Source organism: Chenopodium album, chromosome 12, assembly GCF_948465745.1.
Source record: "Chenopodium album chromosome 12, dcCheAlbu1.1, whole genome shotgun sequence".
Taxonomy (NCBI): domain Eukaryota; kingdom Viridiplantae; phylum Streptophyta; class Magnoliopsida; order Caryophyllales; family Amaranthaceae; genus Chenopodium; species Chenopodium album.
Window position 1 is genome coordinate 54,712,968 of NC_137845.1, and position 20,832 is coordinate 54,733,799.

General features: G+C 35.8%; 1 protein-coding gene across 1 annotated transcript in view; it reads left to right on the plus strand.

The window, feature by feature from the left end:
* LOC145570642 (regulatory-associated protein of TOR 1-like) overlaps positions 1 to 20,832 on the plus strand; it is a 30,060-nt gene that overhangs the window by 8,388 nt on the left and 840 nt on the right. The window contains exons 3-22 of the mRNA XM_081629777.1: positions 4,154 to 4,236; positions 4,380 to 4,538; positions 4,622 to 4,738; positions 4,843 to 4,994; positions 6,467 to 6,621; positions 6,720 to 6,864; positions 9,129 to 9,207; positions 9,374 to 9,475; positions 10,403 to 10,486; positions 10,615 to 10,725; positions 10,873 to 11,226; positions 11,326 to 11,506; positions 13,323 to 13,868; positions 14,240 to 14,566; positions 14,664 to 14,787; positions 17,497 to 17,621; positions 17,748 to 17,893; positions 17,982 to 18,083; positions 19,636 to 19,721; positions 20,404 to 20,488. Of these exons, the coding sequence (XP_081485903.1) occupies positions 4,154 to 4,236; positions 4,380 to 4,538; positions 4,622 to 4,738; positions 4,843 to 4,994; positions 6,467 to 6,621; positions 6,720 to 6,864; positions 9,129 to 9,207; positions 9,374 to 9,475; positions 10,403 to 10,486; positions 10,615 to 10,725; positions 10,873 to 11,226; positions 11,326 to 11,506; positions 13,323 to 13,868; positions 14,240 to 14,566; positions 14,664 to 14,787; positions 17,497 to 17,621; positions 17,748 to 17,893; positions 17,982 to 18,083; positions 19,636 to 19,721; positions 20,404 to 20,488 (3,263 nt within the window). The remainder of the gene's footprint in view (positions 1 to 4,153; positions 4,237 to 4,379; positions 4,539 to 4,621; positions 4,739 to 4,842; positions 4,995 to 6,466; positions 6,622 to 6,719; positions 6,865 to 9,128; positions 9,208 to 9,373; positions 9,476 to 10,402; positions 10,487 to 10,614; positions 10,726 to 10,872; positions 11,227 to 11,325; positions 11,507 to 13,322; positions 13,869 to 14,239; positions 14,567 to 14,663; positions 14,788 to 17,496; positions 17,622 to 17,747; positions 17,894 to 17,981; positions 18,084 to 19,635; positions 19,722 to 20,403; positions 20,489 to 20,832) is intronic.

Sequence of the window (20,832 nt, forward strand, 5' to 3'; positions counted from 1 at the left end):
TTACATGTTTTAATTGTGTTTTCGCCCCAATTACATGTTTTAGTTGTCCAGCTATTCATCAATTAATCAATTTATAAACCCTAATTTTTTGAATTGAGCAAAACCCCCAAATTGATTACCCAAACCCTAATTACGCTAATCGATTCAATTCATTGAAGGTTTAACTGCAGAAATTAATACCCTAATTTGCGAAAATGCTATAATTGAAATCAAATTTGCAAGATGAATAGGTAGGTAGAAAGAGGGGAAAAGATAGGGGAATTTGAGGGAAATCGAGGGGAAAGAGAGGGAAAATGAAAAAGTGGGACCCATGATGACGTCATTCAGAAAAGTGGTGGAACTTTTAAACGTTTTGGAAAAAACTAGGTGGTACGATTAAATAAAAAAAACTTGAGGTGGTAATGTCAAAATTCACTACTTTACATGGTGGTATTTTTCAAATTTTCCTTTTGATTATATAATTCTAAATGATAATGGCAGAATGAATATATCTATTGAAATATCTAATGAAGATAATAAGAAGTAAAAGATTGTTTGAAAAGTTTTTAGCTGTTAAGTTGCTGCCATTTCTCCATGTCATAAAACTTTGAAAAGGTCGTCTTACTGATGTATGGTGCTTAACGAAGGGAAAAAGAGAACCTTTGAAATCCATGAATGGGTTTATGATGAATTAAAATTATACAATACAGCAAGTGCTCGTTGTCATATGTTAGCAGAGACTAAGCAAATTAGGGGTCAATCTACAAGGAGAGGAAATCCTTTTAATTTTTATTCAATTATCATAAGCTATTTTTGTAAACAAATAATGATTTGGTTAATTTGTTAGCTAAACTAAAACTTTAAAGTAAAAGAAGTTGTAGTCATTTTTTTTACAAGTCTTAAGGTGTTTGTACCATGCTTATAGCAATTCTATGTTGTAATTCAGTTAAATTATAAGCATGGTTCAAAATCTGGTCTTGTTTGTGATTGTGGGAATTGTTGCGATGTCATAAGAACAGATATGATGAGTTGAACGCGGACCGTGTCACTGTTGCACGCTATTGAATTTAAAATAATTGTACAATATTGAGTAGTAAATAGTAGATTAGTAGAAGATTAGAGTCCTTAATGGTGAGAGATTGGGGATTCTTTCACTATATATTTAAATAAGAAGTAACTTTAGACTAAAATACAAGATATAATGTTCGGGTGATATGGGGAACATTTAATTCGGATAAGATTGCGGGTTTTTGAAACACCCTTTGTTAAGATGGACAATTTTTGTTAGGTCAATAAAATATGCTTTACAATGTGAAATGGTGAGGCTTTGTTGTTAAACCATGATTATATTTAAACTATGTAATTTAAGTATTTGTTAATTTTATAATCTTGTATTAACCCTTACGATTTAACAAATGCCTACAAAAGTCTCGTATATGTACACTTTTTCCTGGAATGCAAAGTTATATGCGCCTTAATATTGGGGAGAGGTAAACTGCTGTATTGAGTGTATCCCCAACTCCATTCGAAGAACCCTAGCTACTGGAAACATGATCCTTTTACCTAAAATTCTTATTTTAGACTTGTTTGTGCCTTCGCCTTGCACCTAGGCTCCAAGAACTTTTGTGTGCACCTCGCACCTTTTTACATAATGCAATTTTCCAACTATAGTTGAGCCTGTAGAAATACTTCCTCCGTTTCGTATTATCTGCAACAAATTTGGCTACACAATTCCCAAGAAAAAATTTCATAAAAGTAGATTAGCAAAAGGAAGGGTAGATGAGTAAGGTTAGGAGGAGAAAGTTGGATGATTTAATTAAGCTACCCACCCCAACACCCATAACACCCGCCTCACAAATCCACTAAGCCACCTACTAAAACGGCCACCCCATCCAACCTAGCCACCGAAATCGCGTTACCCACCCCACTACCATTCATCTCTTACCACCCCGCCATTAACACCCAAAACCCACACTGGCCCCACCTTGACCCCGTAAATCATCGTCGTCAACCTTAGCCACCTCATAAACACCCTCCCAACCACCTATAACCAAATTAACTCTCCCTGAAACCTCACCCATACCCCGAAGCCTTATACCCACCCTCATCACCACCATTGAACCTCATGTCGAAACTACCTCCACCAACAAAAACAACCGACTACCTCCACCAGATAAACCACCACCAGAAACCCCTTCCCTATCCATACACACACACACACACACAAAAAAGCCAACAACCTTAAAATATGAACGATAAGGATAAAAAAAAAAGACAATTTATTACCTTCTCATCATCAATTAGGACTTTATTTGACCATACAAACCTCAAGAGCTTTAGTGGAAATGATGAAACAAAAATAGAGGAGAAAAAGGGGGAGGCAAATGCAAAGAGAAGGAGACGACGAAGGGAGATGAAGAAAGAGAGGAGAAATATGTGGGTGGATAAAGGGAGAGACAATAGAGATTGGTGGTGGTGGTTGCCATTAAAGGTGGTGGTGGTTTACATTGAAGGTGGTGGTTAGAGGAGAGAAAGAGAAATGATATTGAGTTGAAAGATGATTTTAGTTGAATAGGGGTGAATTGAAAAGGTTATATTAATGGGCCGTTTGGTTCGCACATAGTAAACGGAATGGAATGAAAGAGAATGGAATGAAAAACCATTCCATGTAGTGTGTTGTTTGTTTCAAAAAAACAAAGGGAATCACCGGATTTACCACCACCACAGCACCATCACCTACATCACCACATCCCATTTTTCCTTCACTTTCCCACTTCTCTAGCCACCTCACCGCCCAGCCACCACCTTGTCGGAATCTCCTGGAGCCCATCGCACAAAACCTTCCCCTAATCCCTTTCACCTTTTCTTCATTCTCCTCTAGCCATTGACGTCAATTCTAAGCTCATAAACCATAATTATCCATCATCAATACCTTCCAAACCCTAGAAAACCCCAATTAAGAAATCCAACGAATTCTCATTTTTCTTCAATTCGAACTTCGCTCGATCAAAACAGGGGCAGCGATGGCCGATGAGGGGTCGGGGAAGGTTTTCGAGGGATGGGGGAGGTGCGACAATTTCAGGCGAAGGGTGGGGGAGGTGCAAACAGGGGAAGTGAGTTCTAACGAGGGGCCAGGGAAGATTTTCAAGGGAGATGCGAGCTTACCAAAGTTCCGCGAGTGGCGGAGAAGGGACATCGATGGCCGGGGGAAGGGCGGCGAGGTGGATAGGTGGTGGTTGGGCGGTGGGGGTAGGGTAGAAGGGTGGTTGCTGGTATAGGCATGGTGGCTAAGGAAAGGGAATGGAAAAGGCTGTTGGGGGGGGGGTGGGGAATCAATATAGAGTAATATTGGGTAAACTTATAAATAAAAATGGGTAAAGGGAATGATTAAAAGTGACAAACAAACACCAACAAAGGGAATGAGGCCTGCTCATTCCCTTTCCCTTTGATTATTAACCCCAACCAAACGGCCCCTAATTAGTTTGGGGTGAATTGGGTGAGAACCATTGACTTTAATTAAGTTAATAACAAGTGTTTTATATTTATTTAATGTGTTAATTGAATTTAAGTAAGGGTATTTGGTAAATTCATTTAAAAAATTTACTAGAAAAAGAAAGTTTTATTTTGTTGCGGATAATGTCTAACATTCGTGTTTGGAAAATGTTGCAGATAATATTAAACGAAGGTAGTATTACCTTTCAACAAAAAGGAAAGTAAGGGTATGTTGGTAGATGTTTAACTCATGTTATTGGCCAATTACATGAATTAAACAAAAAAAAAATACTTCTCAATTATAATTATTCATGCTCTTCTCTACAATTTGTGATGTTAAAAGCAAAAATTATCATGGTATAAACATGGCTTCTATCACTTAGCTTAAAAGATCAACTCAAGCGTAATCAAATTAAGCAAAGCAAAAACAATTATTAAGCAAGAATCCATGAAAGATTGATTAGGCATTTTTGGTGAATGAATTGTTTGTTCTTGAATCTTGATGACTATATTTTCAGTAGGTTCTTTCATATACTTCCTGATCTCTTCTTCTTTAATGTGATATTATGCTTTGTTGTTTTGAGGCTTTTGTGTTCTCTCTGTTGCTGCTGCTTTGTTGTCTGCTCTTGTTATATGTATAATATTTTTTTTACTCATCCTAGCCTGTGCTCTATGGTGTCAGACCCATTGGCCTTGCCACCTCAAAAAGCACTGGAAGCCATTGGAAAGGCCCTTAAGTTGCAATATGAAAGATGGCAACCCAAGGTGATTACTTACTATCCTTGCCATAGCACACTTTTGTTTTTTTGCTATTTTTTAAAATTATTTTTTATTATCATATTCATTCCCTCTTCTGGCTGGTTTTCGGAATGATGTTGCTCGATATTAATTTTCTGGTTTCTTCACAGGCTCAGTATAAGTACCAGCTTGATCCGACTGTAGAAGAAGTGGAGAGATTTTGTAATATTTATCGTAGCTTTGCGAAGAAAAAGAGAATTTTGTTTCACTACAATGGACATGGAGTACCAAAACCAACGAGTGATGGTGTAATGTGGCTCTTAAATAGGGTAAATTGCTTCTTGAGTGTCCCACTTCCCTTTTAGCTTAAACTCTTGGAGTTGACTCATTGCTTCAATTTGCACTTATGCAGAGTTATACACAGTATATCCGCTTGCGAGTCACTGAATTGGATTCCTGGCTAAAATCACCTTCAATCTATGTGTTTGATTGTTCTGCTGCTGGAAATATAGTTAATGCTTTCATAGAGGTATAGTAGTATAGACCTTTTTATTGGTGCTTAAATGCCCTTTTCCTCATGACCCTAAAGGTAAATTGTTGGTAGATGATATTGTTAGTTTTGATTTTTGACAGCTTATCAATGCTTCTATTTCCTCTGGTGCTGCAAAGGATTGCATCTTGCTTGCAGCTTGTGAAGCTCATGAGACCCTTCCTCAGAGTGCTGAGTTTCCTGCTGATCTTTTCACTTCTTGCCTCACAACACCTATGCAGATGGCCTTGAGATGGTAATTATCTTTCTTACTTTTTATTTAAGTCAAGGTTTCCAACTACCTACCTGTTTACTCATTAGAGATATGTGTGATATTTAATTGATTCACTTTAAAAATATATATATTTGGTTTTGTTAGAAAATGATTTATCTGGCAGTGCCTCTTTTGCCCTCGTTAACGTTTACATTGGTGTGAAAGAATATGTCAATCTAGTAGGCTCACTCAAGCCAAATTTTCCCTTTTGTGATGCATGGACTTGTCATATGACAGTGCAGCTTCACCCGTGTGTGGACATGTAATGCTGAGGTCTGGGGGGTCTCAGTTAATCCATGTTTTCTTTTCAAAATTCTAACTTCAGCAAGCAAATCAATACTCTCTTGCATAGTAGAGTTTACTATGGAGAACCGACCTAAACCTTGAAGGGCTTGAACCATTACTTTGCATGGAAATGGAACGAAACGCTGGAGAGAGGCATACCTCATTTTGGTATCCTTATCGCTGATGGATGGGTGGTTGTCTGAGAACGATTAGAGAAGTGGTTGAATTTTGGTGGATGGTGGCAGTAGCTCTGCATCTCTGCTATGTCTATGTAATAATCAGGCAGGGTTTCAGTTTTAGATAGGAGAGAATGGCTATCAAGTACATGAGTGACTTTTACTAAACGTTTCTTGCTTTCTGTTTTGCTTTTCTTCGCCTTGAATATCTTTAATTGTTTACTTTCTCTAAATAATATGTAGGCTGTCAATCCTGTAAGAACTATTTTCTGAATAAACTTTAAAAGAAGATTGATACTGTAAAAGGCAATGGATTAATTTTTATCAGAATTTCTTTTTATAATATAGATTGTCCTCTTTATAAGCGCATTCTTAAAATTATGGACGGCTCTTAAACATGTTCATGTGAAATTGAATTTCGAATTTACTGTATCTAATTCTTATATACATAACTGAGTTCTAAACCTGAATATGATCTCGAACATGATATCTTTTTATGCTAATTGAAGTTTTTTATGTTTTTTTTTGGTTTCTGTCAGCGTGTCTGTGGCTTATGTGTGTGAGAAAAGGAACAGTGCTGGGTATAGGGCAAACTTTTGACTCTTGCTACGCTGAACTGTGTAGAAGCAAGCCGTATCAATGTCGTCAATCAATTTGGTGAAGAAAAGACTGCTTATGTAGGGCCAAATAGTAGGATGGATGAAGTTTAGAACATAACTTCATAGTATTTAATAGGTCTCCTATGTCTAGATGATCTGGGGTCCAAAAACTTATCCCTTGTAAACTTCATATGCTTTTAATGGTAGTGTTATATGTATCTCAAATAATTGGGGTTATAATGATGCCTATAGAGTTTTTCATGCTTCAATCCTGGGGTTATAATGATGCCTATAGAGTTTTTCATGCTTCAATCCTAATAACAATCTTATATTCTTGCTTGTCATGTCACATTTCTGTAGTGACTCATTTATTTTGTTTGAATTTGTTTATCAGGCTCTGCAAACGATCCTTGCTTCACGAATCTCTTGATCATTCACTCATAGACAATATTCCTGGTTGTCTAAGTGATCGTAAGACACTTCTTGGTGAGCTTAATTGGATATTTACAGCAGTGACTGACACAATTGCATGGAGTGTTCTCCCACGTGGTAAAAGCTGTTTTTTTTTTTTTTTGGATTTTTTTGTGATGTGTGATTGTGTTTTGGTTAAAAATTTGGGATTCTTGGATATGTTTTTCATGTGACAGATCTTTTTCAGAGGTTATTCAGACAAGATCAGTTAGTTGCCAGTCTGTTCCGTAACTTCTTACTAGCAGAGAGAATAATGCGTTCAGCCAACTGCTCTCCAATTTCATACCCAATGTTGCCACCAACTCATCAGCATCATATGTGGTAAGTATATAAACTTGAGCTTTCCAGCACCATTCATCTGCAAGGAACTGATGTAAGGGGAAGGGCATTTGAGGCAGTTTCATTATAAGTTATTTATGTGTAGCTTTGGAAATAAGTTAGGGAGTTTGTTGTCAAAGAAATTCGATAATTGGATAAGATTAGGGAGGGGTAAGTCATGTTTTGAGTAGTTTGGGTTTGCTCAGTTAAGCTAAATTGGGAGAGAATCCACCTCTCAAAACAGAATTTAATGTTCATACCATGAGAAATGTTGCTAATAACCATGTGGTGGCTTTGCCTTGGGTTAAATCTTCATCCAAGCGACAGGGGGTAGAGACCATGAGTTGAGATGTTAAGCCTTTGGTCTGGGGCTTAGAGAGTGAAGTTCAAGGAGTTCATGATCTCACATACTAATATAAAAAGTTCACGCTATAGAAAAAGAGAGAAAAAGTAGAAAAGTATAATGACCTCACACGACCTTTGTTTGAAAGGCTTATATAGATGATGCATAAAATAATTTAGCTAACATAGTGAGTTAATAGGCTTGATAGGAGGTTGAGACTTCAGAGTACCACCATGTCCACCTGTGTATACCTATGTATGTAGTGATCTAAGGGGTTCATCAGAGTCATGGAAAATTCCTAATCATGACAAATTTCGGGTAGTTTGGCTTGACAGAGATTGGAGACTGGAGAGGTTGCTTTTCTTTGATGTAGTGAAGTAGTAGTTAACAAATTTATATCTAGGCGGATGGAGATGTAGAAGAAATTATGTAAAAGGTTGGAAGAGATGAAAGTGAATGGATGAAGATTTACCTGAACATTTCTCACTTTTCTAAAACCCTATTAACCCTTGAACTTATGAAGAGATGCAAAGCTGTAAAGGATTGAAGAGCTGAAGAAAGATAAATTTATGGTGTTGTTTTTTTTTTCGTGTTACCTGTATTTTATATGCATTGCTCCCTCTATCCCCATAAGATTGCCCCAATTCCATTTTGGAGGTCGAACTTAAAAAACTTGATTAAAAATTCTCACTATCTGGTAAACACTTGCTATATTAAGGGGAAGAGATCTGGTTCCCTTTTAATATTCTAAGTACTTGCTTCTGCATGTTAAAGAAGATCTTGCAATGCAGAACTTATATTGATCAATGTGGAGGATTGACTACTGTTATGTAAGGAGAGATTGTTTTATTAAAGCTATCCATGAAAAAGTTCCCTGGAAGAAGCTTATTTGTAGCGAGACTAGTCCTTGGAGTGTTTATTTATGCTGTGGTTGTCTTTACAATATAAGATCATCTTACCGCTAAAAATAGATTGACTGTAGAATAATTTGCAGCTGATGTGATGTGTGGAAGACTTTTCACCATCTGTTTGATTTGTCAATTTTTTTCGTGCTGTTTGGAGGAAGTGTTTGCAACTGTTAGTATTTTCAAGGAATGTAATAATTTTGATGCTGAAATACAGCAAGCAACGAAAATTGTCAAGAAGAAATTATATTAGTAGTTTTGTTTTACTCTCATTGTACCTGTTGCTTCTTACAGAAATCATTTATTCAATTTGGTGTTGTAGAAATTGTATTATTTTTGCTTAAGGTACTAAGAGTAATGACTCTTAGAGAAATTGTGTTTAGAGTCTCTGTTAGAGCTACTGAATAGATGAGGAGTAGACTTTTTGTTATAGTTTAGTGTGTTGTTTCTGTAAAGACATCTCTATTTTAAAGTCTTAACTGTTGTTTGACACTATTTTTTCATATGCTAATCAATTACATTAATCTATTAGAAATATTATAGACTTATAGTCAAGTGGTATCTTGTCAGACTTCTGTACAACTTATATTATAAAAATTTTAAAGTTTTTATTATTTTTATGCCTAGAAATGTTGGTGTCAACAAACAAAGATGTATGTTGAACACCATGTAAAGTCAAATGGAGCAATGAAGGGATGGAGGGAGTAAAACTGTACAAAGCAGTCTTTTCATAAAAACTGGTACCTATCAATCAATCAATCAAAGCCTTAATCCCATAAGTGGGGTCGGCTACATGAACCAAAAGTAATTTTTCCGTATAGTCATCCACAAAATTGTATTACGCAGTCTTTTCATAAAAACTGGTACCTACTTGGCCTTTTATTGCTTACCTTCTAAACAATTCTGTTTGTTAAAATTGTAAAAGTCAAAATGGGATTTGGTAAGTAATTGCAACCCATGCTCGAGCAATTCTTTCTCACACCAAGTTTGTTAATGTTTTTCTGTAAAATTGACTGTAGGGATGCATGGGACATGGCTGCTGAAATTTGTCTTTCTCAACTTCCATCACTGATTCATGATCCAACTGCGGAGTTCCAGGTGTGTGCCTTTTGTGCTTGTTGTCCATTTAATATGGATCTCTCACTTTAAGTTGAGATGAACAATGTTTAGAAACATGACCCTAGTATCCTGGAGGATTCTGGGAATCTGTTTTCACATAAATTTGTCACGAGTTAATGAGTAATAATGTGATTATTTCTTTCAGCCTAGCCCTTTCTTCCCTGAGCAGCTGACAGCATTTGAAATATGGCTTGCGCATGGATGTGAGCAAAAGAAGCCACCAGAGCAGTTGGCTATTGTTCTTCAGGTGTAGAAAATACGTAACCCTCTCTCTTTCTCTCTCTCATGAGTATCATATTTTTTTTTTTTTGGGAAGTGTTGGATATGATGTTATTGAGGTGTTTTCAGTTTTGCTTAATGCTCCGAGGTTTACAATGCAAGTGAAGGGACAGAACTGAACGACCTTCTGAGTGAAAGCCCCCTTTTGACTTTAGGAAAAGGGATTTTAGGTTTAAATTAACTTGTCTATAAATTGAAGATACACCCTAATGTCTCTGCTCTTGGTGCTCTTTCTACTGCAGTTACACTTTTGGATAAGCTTTGACTGCGTTATCAGGAATTTAGTGCAGCTATCTGCTACAAAACCATACTCCGTAATTGTTTTTTCAAAGGCAGTGTTGGGGTCCAACTGACAAGTGAAAGCATGAGTTTGTTAGGATTTAAGTGGTAGCCAGCTTATGCATTATTCTTATGATGTAGGCTTGGGTTGGTTCAAGGCCAACTATGGATGTTTGGGTGGGTGAATATTTTGGTCTTCTTAATTGATGTACTAATGAGTTTAAAGAGGCTAATCACTTTTCGACCATGAGATCATATTTTTTAATTTAAGATTTCATTAGAAAAAGACAAGTTGGATAGAGTTGATTACCAAGCCTGTATCTTGATTGCAATATCTGCGTTTGGTCGTGGCTTTATTGCAATTCTCCCTAAGTCCCTCCCCTTGTCACAGTTTACTAGATATGTTTGCTCGGATTATGGCCAAAAAAAAAAAAAAAAAAAAAAAAAAGAAGAGGTTTCTTGGGTGTGCTAGGAGTGGAGAGTGGAGTCTACTATTTATATATGCTCTCATTTCTTACAAGTTAAAACTACTGTATCTTTTTGGTCATTACCTTATTTGTAGTTTGACCATCGTATTTGGTTTGACTATAGTGACTAATTTCATTGTTTGATGTAGGCCCTATTTAGTCAATGTCATCGTTTCCGGGCGCTGGAGCTTCTTGCGAGATTCCTTGATATGGGTCCCTGGGCTGTTGACTTGGTAGTTATTCATTACTAGCACATTTGCTTTTGAAACTCCTTTTACTTATTTATTTTTGGGACCTGTTGCTCCTCTTATGGCTTATGCTTACAGCAAGTTTGGCAATAAGGAGTTTCTGCTTCCTGTAGGCATTGTCTATTGGTAACTTCCCAACTCTGCTTAAGCTGTTGCCAACTGCAGCACATGAACTACAACAAACTCTTGTTTTCATTTGGAGTAAGATTCTTGCTCATGATAAGGTAAATACGAAACATAGTGTTTTATTATGTACTATTCCAGTAGTCCGCTGTCAATTTGCTTTTGTCTTCACACATTTGAAGGTGCTGTATGAAGTTATCCATTCATATCGGGTTCTTTCTAAAGATATTTTTTTGCTTGAATGTCAGTCATGTCAGGTTGATCTAGTGAAAGTTGGAGGTTATACATATTTTATTAGATTTCTTGACAGCTTGGAAGCCTTTCCTGAGCAGCGTGCTATGGCTGCATTTGTTTTAGCCGTCATTGTTGATGGGCATAAAGAGGGACAAAAGGCTTGTATTGAATCTGGTTTACTTGATGTGTGCCTTAAGCACCTTCAAGATTCAACTCCGAACAATGCTCAGTCTGAACCTTTATTTCTTCAGTGGCTTTGTCTCTGTCTGGGAAAGATGTGGGAGGGTTTTACAGAGGCTCAGTTAGTAGGTTTACAGGCAGGTGCTGCTGTGATATCATCCTCTCTACTCTCTAAGCCCCAATCTGAGGTTTGCCTATCGTACTTTATAGCAATAAATGTGTTTTGTTATAAAAGTTAAATTATTATCTTCTCCCATGTATGAAAGCAAACAATGCCTACTTTTCAGGTTAGAGCCTCTGCTGTATTTGTATTGGGAACTTTTCTTGGTGTTGGATTCAACTCTTCTAGAGATGGAGGGGATGAGTGTGATGATGATGAAAAGCTAAAAGCTGAAATTACTATTATCAGAAACCTTTTAAGTGTTGTTTCAGATGGAAGCCCTCTTGTCAGGGCTGAGGTTGCAGTAGGTAAGTGGTACACTTCCTCTGTTCATTTTTTAATTGCACAACTTGGAGTTAAAACATTTATATCCTTATCACCTTTTTGGAAAATTATAAAGAATTTGATACTGTGAAAGTATATATTAAAAAAAAAAAAAAAAAAAAAAAAAAAAAAAAAAAAAAAAACTAATGGCTTACATTTATATCCCAAATTGTGCAACTAAAAGAACAGGGGCAATATTAAATATTGGAAATTCTCAATGATGACTACGGTTGTTAAATGGGTTGTGTCGTGTCAAATTAGTATTATAAATGTGCTGAAAACCCTGGACATTAACCTAACCCATTTTAACTAATTGTGTTGAATTCTTGAATGTTTAAGTTAAAATCTCAATAACTTATTAACTATGAAAAAATTTATTATGCCTGATTTGTTATATCACTAGATAAAAGCTATCCCTTAGTTTGTAACTACATATTTAGTATTTGAAAATTCCATCCAAATTATGCATGCTCATGCCTATATTGTGCTAAAATATCAAATTTTTCTATATACTACCTCTGTTTCACATTTTTTGCAATTTTGAAGGGGGCACGGACTCCTAGGCAAAATTTGTTTGTGAGTGTAAGATAGAGAGAGAAAAATAGGAATGTATGTAATGAGGAGAGAGACACAAAGAAATGACAACCTAAAAAGGAAAGAAAACATTAGTTACAAATAATGTATAGCGTCCATTTTTGGCAAAAGTTGCAAAAAATATGAAACGGAAGTAGTATTTGTTTGGAGTAAGGTCTGTTTCCTTGTTCAAAATTTCAACACCATTATGTCAGCTTCAATGGTGACCCTAAATTTTGTACAATATTTAGTAACTAAAAAGTTTCAGAAATCTCAATGGTTACATCTATTGCTATTTATTCCCTGATGTGGCAATTTCAAAAAAAGAAAAATTAATTTAAGTCATAGTTGTTTGATGTTGGATTGGTGGAAGCTTTACTAACATCCCCTAAAAAATATCACTCTTCCATGATTAATCACTACCCATTCCTTTTCTCTTTCAATGATCGTTCATTGCTTTTTTTAAAATTAATCATCCTCAAAATTTAGTTTTTCTCACACCAACAATAATGTATTTAGCATCATTAACCACATGAACAACCAGCAAATGTTGCACTTATAATATGCCCTTCTAAGGTTGCTTCTTGTATTGAAAAATGTATAATTTTAAGGGTAAGAGTGGTACTACCAAACATTAATTTTGACCCACGGCCCTTCCATGGCTCCTCCGCAAAATAAATAAATGAATTAATAAAATAAAATAAAAGTAGAAGAGAAGACAGGCAAATATGTGAGACTATGTTACACGGACTCTTCATTTCACCTCACGTACCCGTGTCGGACCCTCGACTCTTGGTCATGGGTATGACACCCAGACACTTCACTTTTTGTTCAAAATTATGGAATTTTTTCACAAAATTGCCGAGTCGGACGCTTGAACACCACTGAATCTAACTCTCTACATCTTTTTGGATTGCTAATGTGTTATGCCTTCTGAATTTATTGACATTTATTGATATGTGAGGTGAAAATTTATTAACTAGATGTGGTGTAGGTCTGTAGGAAGACAATGTTCTATGACATTTTGTACTAGACTACCGTTAATGAAACTAGTCTGTTACGCTAATAATCGAGGAAACATATTTTGATATATCAGGAATTTTCATGTTGGTGAAAGCTGTGTCTAGTCTGTCTACCTTGCCACATGTGCATCCTCATAATATGAATATTTTGTTCCCTTTCAACTTTTAAATTGCCTTTAACTGTTTCCCTGTGCTATTTGATCAGCTCTAGCTCGGTTTGCTTTTGGCCATAACAAGCATCTCAAAGCTGTTGCTGCCATGTATTGGAAATCCCAGCCAAACACTGGGGTCAGTACTCCGGGAAGTATTATTACTTCTCAAATTTGTATGTTGAGGATTGGGGGTGACAGTACTCTAATTGTTCGAGATGGGAGAGTCTCCACAAGTAATCCACTGGCTACTACTGGAATAATGCATGGGTCTCCTCTTTTAGATGATTCATCTCAATATTCTGATTCTGGTGCATCAAATGATGGTGTCGGCAATGGAATAATGAAGCATGTTAGATCTCGACCTCTTGATACTAGTGTTTATTTGGATTGCATATTATCCATGTGTACATTAGCAAAGGACCCATCTCCTCGCATTGCAAGACTTGGGCGGAGAGTTCTCTCTATCATTGGCATTGAACAGGTTGCAAGACCCATCGTGCCCTCCACTAGCAATGCTCGGCCAAGTGAGCCTATCACTTCTGCTGCTGTGCGGCTTTCTGGACTAGCTCGATCATCATCATGGTTTGATATGAATTCTGGTATGTTGATATGAGATCTGGTATGAATCATCTTATAAGCTGAAAAACATACACCTTGATTAATTTTAATAATGTATTCGACAATATTTGTTGCTGTTGACCGATTGTATCATTGGCTGTTTACTCTGAAGCTACAGTGTAATTTCTTCCTTGGATATTTTCTTTTGTGCTAACAAACGTACACCCTTATTAATTTTCATAATGTGTTAGCGACAATATTTGGTGCTGTTGATTGATTGTATCATTGGCTGTGTACTCTGAAGCTACAGTGCAGTATCTTCCTTGGACAATTTCTGTATTCAGAATTTCAGATTTAGTTGGTATTTTGCTAAGATTTTTTATACTGAGCTGACTTTGTGGTGGCTTTACAGGTCATTTTCCATTAACTTTCAGAACTCCACCTATTTGTATTCCTAAAGCGAGTTACTTGGCAAGAATAAGAAGAGTTTCTTCCTCGGAGTTTCGACCACACTTGCTCAACTCTCCAGATTTAGGTTTGGCAGATCCACTAGGTTATGGTGGGTCTGATGCTAATACTGAGTGCAGTCTTCTTCCACGGTCAAACATATATAATTGGAGCTATGGGCACTTCTCAAAACCTCTTCTTACACCACCAGATGATGCTGAAGAATTATTAGCTAAGAGGGAAGCAAAGGAAAGATCAACCTCGGACCTCATAGTGAAATGCCAAAATTATTGTAAGTTGGCTTTGTTTTGTGTCGATTGTGATCTGAACTTCTTCTGATTGTCATTGATTGACATGTTGATCCTTTATTTTAAAAATTTGGTTTGCAGCAGTTAGCAAACTATATAATCAGATTGCAAGCTGGGATACGAAGTTTGAAAATGGTACAAAAACCACCTTATTACAACCTTTCTCTCCTGTTGTGATTGCAGCAGATGAGAAGAAACATATTAGGTATGAAAATGTTTGTTAATTTATTTACTTTCCAATGCCTTAGTTGTATCTTGAGAACTTAGTACTCCCTCCGCCCTTTTATTAGAAGCCTATTTGGTTTTTTTCACGGGAATTAAGGAAGTTCGTTGGGGGTACAAATATGCATGTGGGGTTATCCCAAAAAAGAATACAAGCTTCTTATAAAAGGACAGGACGGAGGGAGTATTTGTTTATGCTTATTATTAAAATGCTTACGGTTAACATCTAGAAGGTTATAGTTTGTAGGTTTTTGCATTTAAATAGATCTATTTTAAAGTCTATTTTTTGTTAGGTTCTGGGTACATAGAATGTAAAGTAGTGAAATATCTGATGTTTATTCCATTGCTGAGACTTCTGAATGTGTTTCTCTTTCAATAGTTCAGCTGACTTCAGCAGAACAGGTTGTAATTTGTGATTAGTTTCCTCATATTGATATTTAATAGTGTAGAGGTTTCTGTGAGGGGGTTTTTGTGGCTTGCTTCTTATTGTAAACCATCAAATCAACTTCTGTAGTTCTGGCTGTAGGAAAGTTTGATACCGGTTCTTTCTGGAAGATTATAGACAAAATAGTTGCCGATATAAGATCAAGGGTTGATGTAATTGTGCTATTTTTGTGCACTAAGTGCCCTTGCTGCCCATCTCTGTGTGACACAGTTCTGTATGCGCGTAATGTATACATCAATACATGTGATGCTCTCAATTTAAGTGAACAAGTTGTCGCTGTCTCCGTATTTAAGTGTTACACTTATTAATAGCGGCCATTTTTGTAAGTGTTAAACTTCCATTTCCATTTTTGAAAAACTATTACACTCTAAATTTTTAATATTATCTCTTTCCTCTCATGATCTCAATTCTAACTCGCTACAACTTTTTTTCCCCCTCTTACATCCCTTCTTTTCAATAAACTTTTAACTCCACTATCTTATAATTTTTTAATACCTCAACCCCACTTACATCTTAATATATTAAAGTCAATTAAGTTACCTTAAAACTCTTTATTGGTCAAAGTGCAAGACGTAAAAAACAAAAAAAAAAAATTAAAATAAAAATAAAAATGAGGGCGTATACAAATGGAACAATTGCTTTCTAGAAGTTTTTATTGTAGAATTTGCCTCCTTTGTTTCAGATTGAGTGTATCACTTTGCCTTTTGCACTACTCTTACACTAACTTTGACCATGTATATGATGTAATTGTTATTTTGCAAAGTGCTATTAGATTAGTCACAATGCATATATTCATAATATTAACTCTTTTTACTCCCTCCATTTCTTAATAATCGCAACACTTTCTCTTTGCATCTATTTTTTAATAATTGCAACATTTTGTTACTTGGTAAAGACCAACTACTATTTATTATTTTTCTACTACTCACCCTACTTGCACAATTATATTAATTTGTATTATTTCTCTCTTCTACCAACCCCAGTTGCACTAAATTTTTTTTTTATAATTATTATATCTCTCTTCTACTAGTAAATAAATATATCTCCACTAACTATACTTTATGTTATAAAATTCCCCTTTGGTCCCCACCTTTAAAATTTCTTAAATCTTTGTGCAATGCTTAGTGTTGCGATAATGGAGGGAGTATAATTTTTGGTAATATGCAATTAAAGATATTAATGGTCAAAATTTTGCATTGGCATGTGTGTACTTTTTGGAAATAAAGCGAGTATTTCTTAGGTGATTGTTTTTTTGGTTTATGCTCAAATTTTGATGATTGATGAGTTGGGGTTCAATAGTCTATAATATTCGGAGGGTTTGTAGAGCATAAAGTGGGAAACTTAGCCGAACTGTCTTGCAAATGCTGCTTGTTTGTTTACATCTGGTGTTTAAATGTCAAATACACCATAATACACCTCTGGACACTATGCTTTCAGCAGCCGGCTTATTTTTAAGCTTGTTCATGGTAATTTTCTTTTCTGTTATTGGTTTGCGTCTCAGTTTGTATCTTTTGGGTTATAGTTATTGCAATTGGTTTGGTGGTCTGCACATGTTGTGCAAGTGGGCTTTTGGACAAATTGGGCAAAGATAGAGAGGCTTTGCATTTAAAGTTGATGAAAAAACTTTGAACCTGTGTTACCCAATGGGCTACTTTGCCACACACTTGCTTGCCGGGAGCCGACGAAGGCAATTTATACTAGTGAATTGGTAGCTTTTGGCTCAATTTAACAAAAGTAGAGAAATACAAACTTGTACTGGATCTCATATTAGCAAATTGGGTGACCTTGATTTGAATATTGAAGCATTATTATCTTTTCTAGCAAAATTAGTTTAGTCAATCTCTTTTGCTTGTTTCTTCTTATAGTTTGACACCAGATTTAAGTGCATATCCTATGTTACTCGGACACTTCATTTCACCTCACGTACCGGTGTCAGACCCTCGACACTCGGACATTGGTATGACACCCGGACACTTCACTTTTAGTTAAAAATCATGGAATTTTTTCACAAAATAGCCGAGTCGGACGCTTGGACACGTACCCATGTTGGACATGGGTACCCGAGTCCAAGTAACATAGTGCAAATCTACCCTTTGTTTTTTTTTTTTTTTTTTTTTGGGTATTGGTTCCCCTTTAATTTTTTTTTGGGATGCTTTATCATCCTATCAGCTGGTTGAACACAGCTGATGTTTTATTAAGTATTATTTGCTCACCTACATGTGACTTTCCACTTTTTGTTTCTCTCAGGGTTTGGAACTACGAGGAACCTGCCCTTTTGAATACTTTTGACAATCATGAATTTCACGACTCTGGAATTTCTAAGCTCTGCCTTTTGAATGAACTTGATGATAGCTTGCTTCTTGTTGCTTCTGGTAAATGTTCCTCGTCTATGTTTCTTTAATTTTCACTGAGTCTGAAAATTCTTACACATTAAGCAATAAAGTCGCACCATATTATTAGCGCCAAGGGTGAATTTAACTCATGTCTTCCTCATGAAGGTGATGGAAATGTTCGAATATGGAAAGACTACATGGAAATGGGGAAACAGAAGCTTGTGACTGCCTTCTCTTCTCTGCCTGTTCATGGACCTACTATTTGTAATTTGAATGCTAATGTGGATTGGCAACAACAATCTGGATACTTAGTAAGCACTTGTTAAGTAAGCCATTTGAATTTTATACAAATTGATAATTAGTCTAAACTCAAAAATATTTCCATCTACTTTTCTTTAGTTTGTGGCTGGGGATGTACCTTCAATTAAGGTCTGGGATCTTGACAAAGAACAACTTTTGCACTCCATTCCTTCATCCCCTGATAACAGTATATCAGCACTGGTATCTCTTCTAATCCCTACCCCTGCAAAAAAGTAGTTACCTGTTGCATTTGTATTGATGTTTGAGCTCTTATCTTTAGTGTTTCGTTTATTCATTCAATTCTTATCTTACTCTATGATTTTTATTTTTATTATTATTTTTTAATATATTTTTGATGAGAAAAATATACACTTTTATGGTTACACTTCACTAGTTCACTTTTTTAACCAAGAAAAATATTGGAACTGCGAGAGAGTTATGGAAAGAGTGGAATTTGGAAAGAAAACAATGGTGAAAAAGAAAACCTTGTCGACCCAGAGTAAGGATATGTAAAAAAAGGTTAAGTGTAACTATTTTTGGATCATCCAAATGGAAATTGTAACCATTAAAATTGAACGGGGGAGTAATTATTTGCTGAAAAAATGAGTAAAAGAGAGAAGTCTGTCCTTAAATCAAAATTTTTAACTACAGATTATGCCAGTTTATCATAATTTCTCCAATCAATTAGCTCTTTAATGTCCCTGCAGCTTTAGCCCATAAATTTGCTAGATAAGCTACTTTGTCCCCAACCAAATCAGAAGATAATGAAGCTCCTGGGAACTTCAAACACAGCACAAAGCTTCCATAAAAATGCACTGTGTTCTCCTTGTCCTTAACAAACCTTGAGAACGAATTTGTAGCCAATTCACCTCCACTAAAGGGCAAACCCAAGATTCTTGATACAAAGAAAAAAAACCTCCTCCAAAGGTGATTGCCATTTCATAGTGAAGGAAATAATATGAATATATGACTCACTAGCACTTACTTTTGCCTTCCAAATCAAATATGTTATCAGAAATGTCAAAAGGAATAGATATAAAGAGAGTGGAAACTGCTTATTCTCATTGACTGATCCCATAAGACAACCTGTGACCATACATATGGAGTGGCCAATAGGCACTTCAGAGAGTTTTACAATAAAAAGACAAGAAAAAAAATTGCATAAGAGAGATATTCAGGTGCAGTGCACTATTACAACTGGAGAATCTAGATAATAAGGTAAATGCAAAAATATGTATGGCTTCCCTCATCAAGGAAAATTGGAAAGTGAGGAGGCTGTGTTAAACAACAGAGAAAGTACATGTTTTGGTCCTGAAAGAGTCTCCAATCCATACCCTTGGATCCTTTTCTGTATTCAATTGAATGTTGAAAGTCTCAATAGAAGAAGGAAGCTCTTCTATCTCTTAGTCAAGTGGAGGCCTTTGGAAATGTAAATTTCAAGCAGTTCTGCAATAAAATCCAGACATGGGGCCATTATGCCAAGTAGACTAATGGAATGATCAAAGGAAATAAACATTGAACAGTAGCTCTCCCCTCCAAACCTCTTCCCAAAAACAAATGTGTGAACATTTTTTTTTTATCTTGAACCTCACTGAAGGGGAGATTTAAGTGAAACACATATGAAATAAATTTCCAAAGGGTTAGTTTCTGTTCATGATTAGCCTACCAAACTGATTATGATAAGCTGCTGTCCTTTTGTTTTATGTTTGATCAGATTCTATTGTCTGGTTAACACTCTAAAATGGGTTTGCAGGCTGCTTCTCAAGTTCATGGAGGTCAATTTGCTGCTGGGTTCGCTGATGGCTCTGTCAGAGTCTTTGACATTAGAACACCTGAAATGTGAGCTGATTTAGGGTTCTTCTTATGTCTTCTTTTTTTTTTTTTTGCTTATGAATTGCATTGTATGTAGTCTAAGCTATACATATTGCTAGCTTTCCCTGTCATACTTGTGCTTTTCTTGGGTTTGAATTGACTTGATTAGTGCATCGGACATGTTGATAGTGTTGCAACTATGTGGAAGACTTGAATAATATTAATTGCAGTCTTGCAGATTGGCCCTTGAAGTTTAGTTTGGATAGCTGTATTATGGTTTACTATGACCAATACCGTTATTTAGTACATGTGTTAAGAACTAAAAAAAGACGATGAATGACTGAAGGGGTTGTATAGGGAAAAAAATGATTACGTTAAAGTTTAGATATTCACTAGAGCCAATGGAAGGGACTGGTTGAATCTTCTCTCTTTATCGATTATTTCACTAATTTTAAAGCTTTTTCTTGTGTACCACGCTCATATCTTATCAAATCCAATAAATGATTAAATGAAATGTAATTTTAGAAGCTAGATATAAATTTCAAGCATGAGAATACTTTACATTTATTTTCTGCTGCTCTTGATGTTCTTTACTCTATGTTTGGTGAAATTAAGAGTCTCTTCTCCCAAGCCTCTTTTCATGGCTAAAATCTAAAGATATATGTAACCTTCTTTGACTTTTTTCTAATGTTGTTTTTCTCCTTTCTAGGCTTGTTTGTGCTGCTCACCCGCATATTCAGAGAATTGAAAGAGTTGTGGGAATCGGCTTTCAACCAGGGCTAGATTTGGGCAAGGTGAGTACTTGCCAAATAATTATTTATGTAGCTGTAAAATAGAATAAATTAGATAAAAGTGATAATTAGTACTACTATTTGTAATAGGTAGTATTTGCACGTAAAGGTAAGAACTAAGAAGAGAGATTAACAAAGTGGGAAACATGTGGCAAAAGCATAAAAATTTGGCCATTTAATGGCAAGTGATTGATCAAGTAGGGTAAGGAAGGATAAAATAATTTTCAAAAAAAACAATTATCGCAGAAAAAGGTATATGTAGAAGTGTAAAGAACAAAGTGTAACAGAGGTAGTAATACATACATACTGCTGTAAATCCAAGTTTTTTTGGGGAAAAAACTCTGTAA